This window comes from Drosophila busckii, chromosome 3R, assembly GCF_011750605.1.
Source record: "Drosophila busckii strain San Diego stock center, stock number 13000-0081.31 chromosome 3R, ASM1175060v1, whole genome shotgun sequence".
NCBI classification, from domain to species: domain Eukaryota; kingdom Metazoa; phylum Arthropoda; class Insecta; order Diptera; family Drosophilidae; genus Drosophila; species Drosophila busckii.
Window position 1 is genome coordinate 18,923,490 of NC_046607.1, and position 13,101 is coordinate 18,936,590.

A 13,101-nucleotide genomic window follows, 5' to 3' on the forward strand; every position below is an offset into this window, starting at 1 on the left:
TTTAAAGCTGGCCAAGTGCATGCAACTTACCGATGGCGCTCTATTATTGCGTAGCGTGGCATAGTCTGAAAAATCATTGCCATGCGGATCAACGCGCGCTAGGATCAGTCCGGCGCCACCAATGCCGCCAGCGCTTGCTGGTCCAGCAGTGCCACGCATGGAAATGGAACCGGCGCCGCCATTGCTGCCAGCGTTTAGACGATTCTGATTGTTGCGCGGCTGTATGGTGGCATAAGTGTTGTCCACCGACTGACCATGATGCACCTGCTCCAGCGAGCTGCGATGTTCCAAATGGCCAGGTGCCTCCGAGTTGGATATATGATCAGGCTCCGAAAATACTTGCATGGTAAGCTCCTGCTCCTCATACAGCTTGAGTTTTCTACACAAATAACATAAATTAATAGGCATAAAGCTAAATCTAAAGCGTAAGTAGACGCACTGTTCTATCCAAAGCGGATTCTCTGTGGTATTCAAGTCCTCAATGATTTGTTTCTTGATGAGCGCTTCCTTACGACGCGTTTCCACAGGCACAGATAGATTCCAATGCTTAAGACAGCAGCAGAGCACAATGAAGCTAATAACGCCAACAAAGAGCACAATAACCAAAGCAACCAAACCGGCGACAGCTAAATCGAATTCATCCTGCACAATTGCTATATAAGCGGGCACGACATTCTCTATGGCAAAGCCAGCATAGTAGTCCTAAAAAGTAAACAAATGTAAGTTAAAAAGCTAATGTAAGCTGCTTGTGCTGTTACCTTTAGGTAATCATAGTTTCTATCAATATCCTTGAGTATTTCATCAACGGGCGCAATTTGTTGCGTTTGTGGATCCACCGCATGGAAATACAAATCACACCAGTCCATGCGTATGCGTCCAATGGAATCCAAATGGAAACGTATTTCATCTACAATAATGCGATGCTGCGTAGCATTGCGCAGCTCGGCAATGATTTCCTCCTGCTCCTGATAAACCTCCTCGGGTGGACGTGAGAGTATCACACGCACCAGCTGCGTGCCATCGAATACCCAAATCTGTAAATTAAATGTTTACATTTATAAAGTTTATAACAACTAAATGTAAATACGCACATTAACTTTAGTGTTGGCTGAACGCTGCGGCTCTTCCAGCTCACGCGCTACAATCTCCAGCTCGAAGCGATCTTGATTGTACTCCGCCATTATAGTATTGGCCGTAATGCGTCCGTCTTGCGAAATGGCAAAGGGACTGGGCACAATGGAGCCCGTGGATTTGCTGGCGTCAAACTTGTAAAGATTCGAGGCAACAATCATGTACTCAATCTTGGAATTCTTGCCCTGATCCGCATCTGTGGCATTCACTAAAGTAATGGCAGCATTCATCTTGGCATTGGCATTGACACCAGCATAGTAAATGGATTTCTCAAATATGGGCGCATTATCATTCACATCCAGCACAGTTATGGCTACTTTGGCTACAGTATTATCTCGATTAAGTGTTTTTATAGAGAACGAAGCGCGCTCCTCTTCGGATATATGCAAATCAGACTTAATGCTGGCGAGTATATAAAGCGTATACGCATCAGTTTGCTCACGATCCAGACTCTTGTTGGTGTAGATGTCGCCCGTGAGCTTGTCCACATAGAAAGCGCCATCCTCATTGCCCAGCAGCATATAGTAGAATATATCGCGATTATGTTTGCTACGCGAAGCGGCTTGTATATGTCCAATTTTAACATCGCGTCCACTGTTTTCATTTATAGACACTTGATACGGATTCGCTGCATCGGGAAACTCTGGACGATTCTCATTGGCATCCACAATGCTAACGCTAAGCAGACGCAGCGACTCAAAAGGCGGATTGCCAGCATCGCGTGCAACCAAAACAATTTCATAGCTGCAAGCAAAAGTAGTTAATAATATAATATAAATAAATAAAGTACTGTCGCTTACTTGGCGCGCTGTTTGCGATTCAGCTGCTGCTTGGCGCGCAGTTCGCCGCTGTGCTGGTCTATTTTAAACTCCTGTGTCTGCTGCACATTCTGATTGTTCAGCTGCAAGTGATAGCTAACGCTATCGTCCGTATCATTGTCCACAGCCTTGACAGTTAATAGCAAATAGTCCGCCTGCACTATGTCGCCGGGAATTTCAATTGTTGCATTCGACAGCGCGGGTATAATGAACTCTGGACGATGGCGATTGACACGCAGCACAGTAATGAGCGCCTCAGCGTTGCTCTCCTTGCTGCCCGAGCCCTGCGTATCACGCGCTGAAATTGTCAATCTATAGCTGCCCGCTTTGCCCGCAAGACTTTGCGCTGGATACACAATGCCCGTTTGTGCATCGAGCGTAAAGAGCGCCAGCTCATTGCCAGCTGTAATGACATAGCGCACATCACCAAAGAGTCCTTCGTCCTGATCGTTGGCCTGCACTTGCAGCAGCGCTGCAGGCGGCTGATAAGCTGCATTCTCCGATACCGTCGAGTTGTAAACAGCGCGTGTGAAAACAGGTTCATTATCATTCACATCCAATATGTTAATGTGTATCTAAAGCAAAATAAAATGTTAATAATGTGAACAATAAATATATTTGCATGCTTACAGTTGCTGTTGCTGACTTTTGCACTGTAGCTGGCGCCTTATCCTGCGCCACCACAGTCAAGGTGAGCTGCTTAAGCTGCTCCCGATCCAAAATGCTAGCATTAGCCACACGCACATTGCCCGTATACGGATCCACATTGAAGTATTTGTGATTCTCGCCTATGAGCGTATAGGTGAGCTCACCAAACGCGCCCACATCTGCATCCTGCGCCTGCACCTGACCCGCCAGCGTGCCCTCCGGTGAGTTCTCAGTTATATTAAATTGATATTCGCTGCGACTAAACTGCGGCTCATTGTCATTCAGATTAATAATATCCACTACAATATCCGCCGTAGCTGTTAACGCTGGTACGCCCGTATCGCTTACTGTAGCCATAAACTTAACCTCCTTCACTGCTTCATAGTCCAGCCGCGCCGTTGTATAAATAACGCCTGTGGTTGCATTTATGGCAAAATAGTTATTGACGCTTATGTTGAACTCGCCAATGCTGGAGTCCTCATCGCTGGCCTGCAAAGTGGTCAACACAGTGCCCACTGGCTGCTCCTCCACCATTTGCAGCTTAATCAGCGGCTGTGCAGGCGTCCAAGGTGCATTGAAGCGCTGCAAGTGAAAGCAAATTAGTTACATTTTTAATTTTGTTGAGTTCAGTGTCAGATCGTGCGTAAAATTATTTGGAATTTATTAAAAATTACTACAGCTAACAATGCCCGAGGAGGCGACATATCCCAAAATCAAAATACTCTTTGTTAATATCATTGCCATTTTATATAAAGCAACTGCACTTAATGTTAGCCGATTGCATTTGGATATGCGTGAGGTGAAGCAATTGGTGCACATGTCCAAGCAGGAGATTTGGATGCGACAAATGTTTATATTTCTTATATCTGGGCTGCTGCTCATACGTTTCTTGCTTTGCTTTGTGGGCCTGGTGACCAACATTGTGGCCATGTAAGTTGGCAGTAAACAGTTTCAAATATATATATCTCTATATTTATCGATAGCTATCCTATATTGACCAACTCACAACCGGAGCTATTGATGCCCAGCATATTTGTGCAGCTCTTCGATAATGTCATTCTGAATATCTATGAGATTGTGTTGGGCTATGCTGCAGTTCGCTTTCTACAGCCCGAAGGATTAGCAGTGTTTGCCATATTTCTAACCAAAATGTTTATTAAAACAAGCTGCTGCATATCTGTGCTGTAAGTACAATAAATTTACAAATTATATAAATTGTAGCTCTAATCTTAATACTGACAACTACTAAACTAATTAGCTGCTTCTATTATTAACTGTTTATTTATTTGCTACTCATTAGCAACATTTACTCGGACAAGCATCATCAGCTGACAACGCCCAGTCTGTCCTCGACGGAGTCCAGCCATGAAAGTCTGCATAGGGATAGCAGCCAAGAGTTTGAATTGGTTCACATGCTTTATCGTTAAATAAAATTCCAAGTCTGTTTACTCTGTTCACTCACCGGTGGTATCTTGTTCACATCTATAATCTGTATTATGAGCAGTCCACGTCCTTGCTGCACATTGGGCGCTGTGCTGTCCGTGACCAGCACATTGATGCGCATGACAGCAAACAAATTGCGATCCAGCTGCCGATTGACGAGCACTTTGCCAGCGCGTGTAATGGCAAAATATTCCTTGAACTGCTCGCTCTGCGGCAGCTCCTTGCCCTCCTTATCAATGGCGGTGATATCATCAGTGGCTGCGAACTCCAGCGCATTATGCGTAGCCACATCCGGATCGAGCGCAATCAGCGTGTACACCAGTTGGCCAGTGGGCGCATCGGCGCGCACTTCCGCATGCTGCGTGGCGGGCACAAAGTAAGGATCCTTGTCATTGCTGTTCTGCACATTGATGGTTAAAGTGGAGGTGCCTGTCAAGCTGGGCGTGCCCTGATCCGCCGCCTGCACCTGCAGCTGATACGTATTGCGCCTATCGTAGTCCAGTTTACGTGAGACGAACACCTCGCCCGTGCGCTCATCAATGCCAAAGTCATCGAAGCTGCCCTGCTGTATGCGATAGCGCAGCTCAGCATTCTTGCCCGTATCCAGATCTGTGGCCTGCAGCTTCTCCACGCTAGTGCCAATCTCTGAGTTCTCCTCGACCACAGCGCTGTAGCTTTGCTGCACGAAGCTGGGCGCATGATTGTTCACATCCCGCACGGTTATGTTGACGCCACAGTTGGCAGTGAACAAACCATCGTTGGCTTCAACCACAAAGATTAGCTGATCGCTCTTGAGCGTCGTCACATCCAGGCTGGCATTGGAGCGTATGCTTATCTGTCCGCTTTGCTTGTCTATGTCGAAGATGCTCTCAATCTGTGGCGAGCCTATAATGCGATAGCTTATGCTTGACATGGTGTCCGCATCGCGCGCTTTGACCACCAAAGGCGAGTCGAAGACTAACGCGCCCTCGTCCACGCTGCCGCGATACAAAGGACTCTCGCACACAGGCGGCGAATCATTGGCATCAGTCACAGAGATGCGCAGCGATACTACAGAAGTCTGACCTTGGCCATTGTCATCGGTGGCCTGCAAAAAATAATGTGCGAAAGTTATTACGTATACTTAATTTTAGCTTAGACGATTGAAATATTAAAAATTGTCAATTGTCAGTCAAAACAGTGGCTACAACTACAATTAAAATGCGACAACTAACATAAACTTACATTATTAATAACCAAGCTATGAACAAAATAGTTAAATGTATACGAAATAATCACAACGTCTAACTTTGAGCGGCTGTAAGTCAGCGAAATTAAATTGCAATTTATTATGCAAAGCAAACTCAATTAAAATGAATGTAAACAAGTCACAATTATTTGTTGAAGTTATGAACAAAAGAGTACAAAGTAAATAAATTTGCTGTGTAATATTAAACTTTGATAAGTTGCAAGTAACGACTTTAACAATTTAAATGAGTATAAACATATATGCAGTAAAAATAATAAGAGTTAATAAAATGAAAAGCGAACTCATTTTGAATTGAATAAAACTAACTTTAAGTATAGCGAATACATAGGCTAAGTAAATATTCTCAATTGAATGCACATAAATAAACATAAGCTGTGCTTTTGTTGTTGTACAATAAACATTTGGTTGAACATAAGCCCTCATATATTTTATTTTCGCTTCACTTTATTGCAAACAAAATAATTGACAAGTCAATTTACATATCTCTTTTGTTTGATCAATTAAAAAATTTGTTTGACAAAGTTATGAACAATTTTTTGTAAGCAAAATAAAATTGGAATTGACTGTTTTGCAGCAATTTATGCTAACGTATTAAATTGTTTGCTTTAAAAAATATTGACAGCTTATCAAATTTCTCAAGAACTCTGCACAGTTCTTTATTTTGCTTTACATTTTCATTTTTGATGTGCTATAATTTATATGCAAAGCTACGCGTATAAATATTTGTTATTTTCGCTGCATTTAGGCATCGATTCGCACTCACCTTGTAGGACAAAAAGTACGTGGTCTCCGTTTCATAATCCAGACACGTCGAAGGCGCCTGGCGGCTGCTGCTGCTGCTGCTGTCGGCTTTGGCGTCATTAGCAGTTGCCACAGCGTCTTCGGCGCCAATCGTCGTCGTTGTTGTTGGTTCAATTGTTGTAGCCATTGTTGTTGTCTGTGGTTGTTTGTCCGCCTGCGTGATTAAGGTGTATTGCACGCTGGGCTCAGTATTAATCTGCGGCTGCTGCTGCGACTGCTGCTGTTCTTGTGGGTTCGCCTCCAAGCTGAGCATTTGAAGTGCGTGTTCGTTGTCATGTAGGTCACGTCGCTGGCGCCTGTTGCGCTGCTGCTGCTCCTGACAATCGGCGAGCGTAATGACGCCCGTTTGCTCATTGACATGGAACAGCTCGGCGCCCGTGCCGGAGAGACTGTAACGTATGCCCGCATCCCCATAGCTGCCCGAGTCAATGTCCTTGGCTGTGATGGTGGCAATAAACTGTCCTGGCAGCGCTGCCTCCGACACACTCGCTGAGTAGCTCTCCAGCTCAAAGCTCGGCTTGTTGTCATTCGCATCCAACACACTCACTGTAATGGTGGCCGTCGAGCTGAGCTTGGGATTGGTGTCCGTCTCCTCGGCTATGACCAGCACTATGAACTTGCGCTGATTGGGATTCTCATAGTCCAGCGTGCCATTGGCTACGCGTATGTTCACCTGCGAGTAGCCGCTGACCAGCTTGGGCTCCACATCGAACACACCTGAGACATCCTCCAAGCGCAGCGCAAACTTTGAGTTAACACCCACATCTGCATCGCTGACACTCATGTCCAGCGCCAAGGGCGTGCCCACTGGCGTATTCTCCAGCAGCGCCACCTCGTACTCCTTCTTGTTGAACGTGGGCGGTGAGTCGTTCACGTCGCGTATGGTGACAGTAGCACGTGCCGTCGCGCTGGTCAATGCATCATCGCTGGGCACACCGTTGACCAGCTCACGTGCGCGTATGACTAATGTAATGAGTCCCGTGGAATCAGCCAGCGCCTCACGATCCAAGGGCTTGGCTGTGCGCAACTCTCCACTGTGTGAGTCCAAAAGAAAATAGTCGCTGGGATCTGTAAGCAAAGCAGCAATGAAGATGGAGAGTTAAGCAAATACACTGAGGAATCGACTGGAATTCAATGCTTGGATTTAGAGATTAATGAATTATAGAATAGATATGTATTATATAATGCCAAGCAGCACTGGAAGGCGGGCTTGGGGCTTTCGTTAATTCAATCTCTTAATTCAATATAATTTGATTTGTTATTAAAACCTACTGCTTATCAAATCGTAGACAATTTTGCGTGGTTCGCCAGTGTCGCCATCACGCGCATGCACTGTGAGCACCAAAGTGTTAATCGCACTATCCTCATCAATGACTGTGGAGAGCGAGCCTTGGAACACGGGCGGCTTATCCTGCACATCCTTGACGCGCGCCTCGAACGTTGTTTGCGTCTTGTGCAGACCATCGCTTGCCTCCAGCTGGAAATGATAAATCATGCGCTGATTGTAGTTGAGCGTCTCGTTGAGCACCACAGCGGCAGTTAGCACCGTTGCCTCGCGGCTCAGCAGCTGCAGGCGAAATCTGCGCAAGCACAAATAGTCGATTAAGCATTAAGTTTAAATTATATAGCGCGCACTTACTTGTTGCAAGCCTCGGGGCTTTGCTGCTGTGGCAAGCACTTCAAGTCCAAGCTGTCGCCAATGGTATCGCGATCGGTTACAAGTATTTTATTGTATATAGTAGTGCCCACAGCGGCGTCCTCATTTACATCCGTTTCATAGGGTGTCTATAGCGTTAAACAATTAGTAATAATATTTTATTTTTAGTTTGTGCTGCGCTTACATTTTGAAACTCTGGCGCATTATCGTTCTCATCCAGTATAATAAATGTTATGGGCTGCTCCACTACATTATCCTGCTCCGATTCACCTGCTGCATCCACGCGATCCCGTATGGACACTAGAAATGTTAAGCTATCCTTTTCCTCGCGATCCAGTGGCTTCACTAGCGTTATATTGCCTGAGACTGGATCCACGCTGAAATGATCCGAGCCTATGGAGCCAAAGGTAACATTGCTGCTCTCCGGATCGTAGCCCTCCAAGCGAAACACCACTGTACCCACTGGCACATTCTCATAGAGCACAATGTTGTTCAGCGTTTGCGTAAACACGGGCGGCAAGTTTGTTTCAGCTACAAAAGCAAAAGTTAAATAATTTAGTGGCAAGTTTGATGAATGTTGTCAGATTATCTTGCTACTTACAGCTCGCTAGTTGCGTTGTCAGGCAAATGATAAACCAAGTTAGCATACGCTTCATTTTGTTAACTGCTAAAAAGAGGAAAAAATGCAAATTATTTATTTATATTGCAAACAAAGTTTGCGTGTTAAATTTAAAAAGCAACGCATACAAAAAATACTATTAAATAAATGTTGTTAGCTTGTTTGCAAACAAACAAAGATAAATTAAATTGCATGCTGAAAATTCAATTAGCTGACAACACACACACACAGAGACAGCGCACAACAATGGCCATAACAATATAACGATGCTGATGACAAGCAACAACAACATAAGCAACATTGTGCCAAATTGTGCATTTTAACTGTTGCCAAAGTAAGCGCTGGTCCTTCTAAAAACAAAAAAAAAAGTGTAGCAAACGAGGCGCCAACGGTTTTTAATGTTTCCGGCTACGCACGAACGCAGCTTTGTACATGCGGGCAGGGCAGCTTAAAATATAAAAAAAAATTACCCACTGGGATGCCCAGTCTCAGTCCCAGTCCCAGTCCCAAGCCAATTAGTTATGCATAAAAGCTTAACTAGACTGCCCACAGTTGCCTGTATTGCGTGCCTGCGTACTGCGTCCTGCTCCTTGTTTATGTTGGCCACAACATTGAACAGCCTCGTGCTGCATAAATACAACATTTATGCTCTGGCGCTAAAAGTTTGCGTTTTAGTTTGCCCAACAAGTTGCAGTTGGCTGTATCGAACCTTTGACTTTAAAGCCATTCAACTATTGTACTTTAATTATAAACAATTAAGTTTAGCTTTAGTTGCTTGCTAGCTCATGCATAAATTCATGGACTTAATTATGACAAGCATAGTTTGTTTTCTGGCTTTGGCTTAAACCAAACACAAAGCACACACTCAATTAAGTTTTGGGCCAACACACAAGTCTTGACATACAAGCGGACGTTTGTATGATGGGAGCAAAAAGTAAAAAGACAGTTTAAATTATTAAAACAAATTAATAAGCAACTGTGCTTTTCAATTTGTTAAAGCCAAGTTATCAAATTGTAAATTGCTGTTCAAAGTTAGCACAAATATGAGTGCATTGCCCACAGTGCACAGCGCCTGGTTTTGGCAAATATCAATAGCATCCAATATCAATTTTTTTACGTAATTTTATACGGCACACTTAAGCTTGTGTGCATGCGTGTGTCTGTGTGTGTGTGTTTTAGCCTTTCATGTTTGCCAATACGCCAAAAAACCTGTTGAAGTTGATTTTGCTTGTGATTTAAGCCCTTCAATGGCAGTCGCTTTACATTTAAAATTTTTATTTTATTTTCTTTTTGGCAGCTCTGGCTCAAGTCGAGTCTCATCATCATCATAAAAAGCCAAGTGTAGTGTGTACCTGAAGTCAAATTTGCTTTATATACAGTGTAAGCTTATGGCATACAATGTGAGTGGGTGGTGGGTGGCAACTTATGTACCCAAGCCGCCGCTTGAAGTGCTTGGCAAACTCTGCAGCATAATCGTTCATGCAGATTGCCTTACATATTCAGCAGCGCGCCAAGCCAATGCGATATATAATAAATCATATTTATTTTAAATAAATTGTGTACGTTTTATATATCGCAGCATGTTGTGCAAAGCACTTGCAATAATAATTGAATTAGGCAAACAAATCGGAGAGTAGCGTTTAAAGCTCAGTTCGTTGCTATGTCAAACTTGCTAATAACTTGTACCTTAAAGCGCTGCCTCCCTCTCGCTTACGCTCGCTGCTGCGTTTGCAACATAATAAAAATGTCAAACTCCTTATGCTGTCGCTTGTAATACATCTTAGTCAGCAAAGCTCCAAAAGCAAAAAGAATGTAGCAAACTTAGCTTGGCAGCAGCAGCAGCAGCAGCAGCTTCTAACGCATATTTTTTATTTTTTACGCTTGCAACATTTGTTATGGCTCCATGATGATGATGATGATATCGTGTCGTGTCGCATGCGAGCGAGTTCACAAAGTGCTCCACTTAAATATGCTATGTAAATCACCTGTGCAGGCTACAACTCCAACTCTTGGGCCTGACTGCTGCCATTTGCGTTATGTGCTGGCCGTTTGTTTGGCCTCAGGACTGTCGCTGGCAACAGTCAACAGATTCTATTTAAACGGCATTATCTACAGTTGCTGCCGCCTTATCTATTCAAGTTGCTGTTGCGACACCTACAGCGCAGCGCTAAGGCGTGGGGTATGCGTAATTTATAAAATTGAATCGCAAAAATTGTTGCGCTCAAATGTATGCTATGGAAAATTGTTGCTGCTGCTTTTAGTTTGCGCTTTGATTGTCTGTTTGTGCCCTAATTCAATTTATAGGATATTCTAAGCGTCTTCTTTACATTCACATGCAAATTGCGCTTTTTTATGTGCTGTGCTGTGCTGTGTGCGTTGTGTGTTTTATTTTCCGCGACGCCTACGCGCGCCCAGCAATGTGCCAGTGCCCCCATTTTTGGGCGCAGCCTTTTACTTAATTTATTCATAAGCCTGCTGGCACACACACACACACACGCTCATACACATCTTGAGCATGAGGGGGCTTAACATCATTACTATTACTCATATGTGAGGCATGAGGCAGGCATAAAGGTGGCAACCACGTGCGTGCGTGTGGCAATGTAATTCAACGCTGCTTGTTTGTTTTCCCAGTTTTCTTGACGCCAGCGCCTCGCTCGCTCGGCGCGGCTCGGCTCGGCTAGTAGTGCACACTTGCTATAAATAATTATGCTGCGCCTGTTTCTGCGGCTTGCGCGCTCGAGCCTCATTTCGTATGCAGCGCATTTGTGACAGTTTAACAAATTTCTGAATTTAAATTGCAGCTCAGCCCAGTGCAACTGAGCCAGGGTTAAGGCAGCTTAGCACTTGAGTTAACACAAGCACCTGTTGTTACTGTTGTTGTTATTGTTGTTGCATAAATCTGTGCAAAAGTTAATCGTTATCACAGTCGTGTGTGTGTGTGTCACATTTACTCATTCCACATAATTATGAACGCTACGTGCTGCTTTTAAATTCAAACAAAAAAACAAAAGTTTGAGGCAGCTTAAGCAAAGTCATAAAGCTTTATCAACTCGTCTGTGCTCGAGACGAGACTGAGGCGGGGTAAGTGCCGCAATTGTTGTGTTTCCCACGCATCTTAAAGAATACTTTGGGGCCAGCTTCTTTACTGTTATTTTTTGGGTCAGGTGTATAAGCCGTAAGTCAAGTACGTTGAAATGAAATTAAAATTATTCTTATTTTTATTTTTATTTATATTTGTTGTTGTCGCTGCATATTGTAGCAGCTTAAATCAGTTTTGGGTGGCGCAGGACAAGCGATGCGTCGATGCGCAAGTTTAAATTGGTTTTTATGTTAAAGCCAAATGAGTAACTCAACTCAAGCTGGGGGGCCAGGGCCATGTCTGTGCGCCAGGAAATGAAATTTCTTGTGAAATTCCTTTTGCTTCGCTCTTTTTTATTATTATATATAAATTTATTTCTTGTTTCTTACACACTCCACAACACAACAGCGCGCACTGCACAGCAGCTTAATGGCAGAGTAACAGCTAGCGCTGCACTGAAGGGCATAGTAGGAAGCCCCAGACCCAGCCCTTGCTCCAACTGGTTTCATAGGGCGTCCTGGCGTGGGTGTGTGCGTGGGCTACTTGTCGCTTGACAAGTGGCCGCTTAAGTTTGACTGCTTGTCAAACACAGCAAATGTTTTGATATATTTCAACCACTTCTTCAAGTGGGGCACAGGGCCAATATGGCCAGAGAGCGAGCCATGCTGTGTTAAAACTGATTTTAGAGCCATGACTGCTGCTGCTGCTGCTGCTGTGAACCCAACAAGCTGTCAGTTGTAAGCGTTTAAAGAAAATCGTTGTAATATTTTAGGCGTAAATGCTTTTGACAAAATCATTTGCAGCAAAACGTTAACACGCAAGTGGGCAGCTTTAATATATAAAAAAATGTAAAATGAATTTTGTTTGTTCAATGTTCAATCAAGCAATAGTTGCAATACATAGCATAGCTTATTTTCTTATATAAATAATTTCATTTCATTTATTTCATTTCATTTAAATTCTACAAAGCCTTTAGCAGCATAATATACCATAAGCCAGCTCTAATAATCGTTTATCGATTAGCTGCCATCACTAGTTGCCAAGCCACAAACTTCAATTAACCCAGCGACACCAACTAGGGGTTAACTATTTGCTTTTCAGCTGAATCTAATGCCGCCTCATATATAAAGTTAAGCGAGTTTTTTTGCCGCTGTTGTTGATTTTTGTTATTGTTGTTGTTGTTCTGCTGCTTTACAGTCACGCCTACAGCTGAGCAGAAGTTTTTATGCGCTTATTGTTCTTAAGTTGGCAAAACTTTGACTTTGCTTTTTTTTTTGTTTTTTTTATGCTTTTGGCTTTAGAGTTGTTGCGCAGATTTTCACAGCTTTATAACTGACTGGCAGGCAGGCAGGCAGCAACTGCGCTTATTAAGCCAACTTTGATAAGAGTGGGGGGTGCTGCCATTATCAGCAGCAGCAGCAACAATTGAGTGCATGGCTGTGTGTGTGTTGAACAGGATATGCACCAATGCACAGAAGGCATTATGCACATAAGATGCGCATGTGTGTGTGTTTGTGTGTCTGCGTAGGCGTGCGTGTGTGTAAATTGAATTGTTTGGCTTAGACAATGCCACAAATAATTGGCTGCAGCTAGCGCATAAGCAAAAGCAGCAATTCTAAACTACAAATACACTTTGCTTTGCTTTATAATAAT

General features: G+C 43.7%; 2 protein-coding genes across 3 annotated transcripts in view; one reads left to right on the forward strand and one right to left on the reverse strand.

Moving 5' to 3' along the window:
• The window catches only part of LOC108603750 (cadherin-87A), a 47,944-nt gene that overhangs the window by 810 nt on the left and 34,033 nt on the right, over positions 1–13,101 (reverse strand). For both annotated transcript variants that reach the window (XM_017992824.1, XM_017992825.1), the window contains 12 exons: positions 8,349–8,414; positions 7,932–8,278; positions 7,730–7,875; positions 7,363–7,670; positions 6,053–7,158; positions 4,060–5,127; positions 2,580–3,179; positions 1,932–2,524; positions 1,092–1,875; positions 759–1,034; positions 440–702; positions 31–379 (listed from right to left, as the gene is read on the reverse strand). In XM_017992824.1, coding sequence (XP_017848313.1) covers positions 31–379; positions 440–702; positions 759–1,034; positions 1,092–1,875; positions 1,932–2,524; positions 2,580–3,179; positions 4,060–5,127; positions 6,053–7,158; positions 7,363–7,670; positions 7,730–7,875; positions 7,932–8,278; positions 8,349–8,414 — 5,906 coding nt within the window. The remainder of the gene's footprint in view (positions 1–30; positions 380–439; positions 703–758; positions 1,035–1,091; positions 1,876–1,931; positions 2,525–2,579; positions 3,180–4,059; positions 5,128–6,052; positions 7,159–7,362; positions 7,671–7,729; positions 7,876–7,931; positions 8,279–8,348; positions 8,415–13,101) is intronic.
• Positions 3,205–4,065, forward strand: LOC108603752. Its single transcript, XM_017992826.1, has 3 exons — positions 3,205–3,527; positions 3,581–3,781; positions 3,898–4,065. The coding sequence occupies exons 1-3, from the start codon at positions 3,283–3,285 to the stop codon at positions 4,022–4,024; spliced, it is 573 nt and encodes a 190-aa protein (XP_017848315.1). The 5' UTR covers positions 3,205–3,282; the 3' UTR covers positions 4,025–4,065.

Coding starts and splice junctions, on each gene's coding strand:
- LOC108603752 (XM_017992826.1), top strand. CDS start 3,283: ATGCCCGAGGAGGCGACATATCCCAAAATCAAAATACTCTTTGTTAAT. Junction 3,528..3,580: donor GTGACCAACATTGTGGCCAT/GTAAGTTGGCAG, acceptor ATTTATCGATAG/CTATCCTATATTGACCAACT. Junction 3,782..3,897: donor AGCTGCTGCATATCTGTGCT/GTAAGTACAATA, acceptor GCTACTCATTAG/CAACATTTACTCGGACAAGC.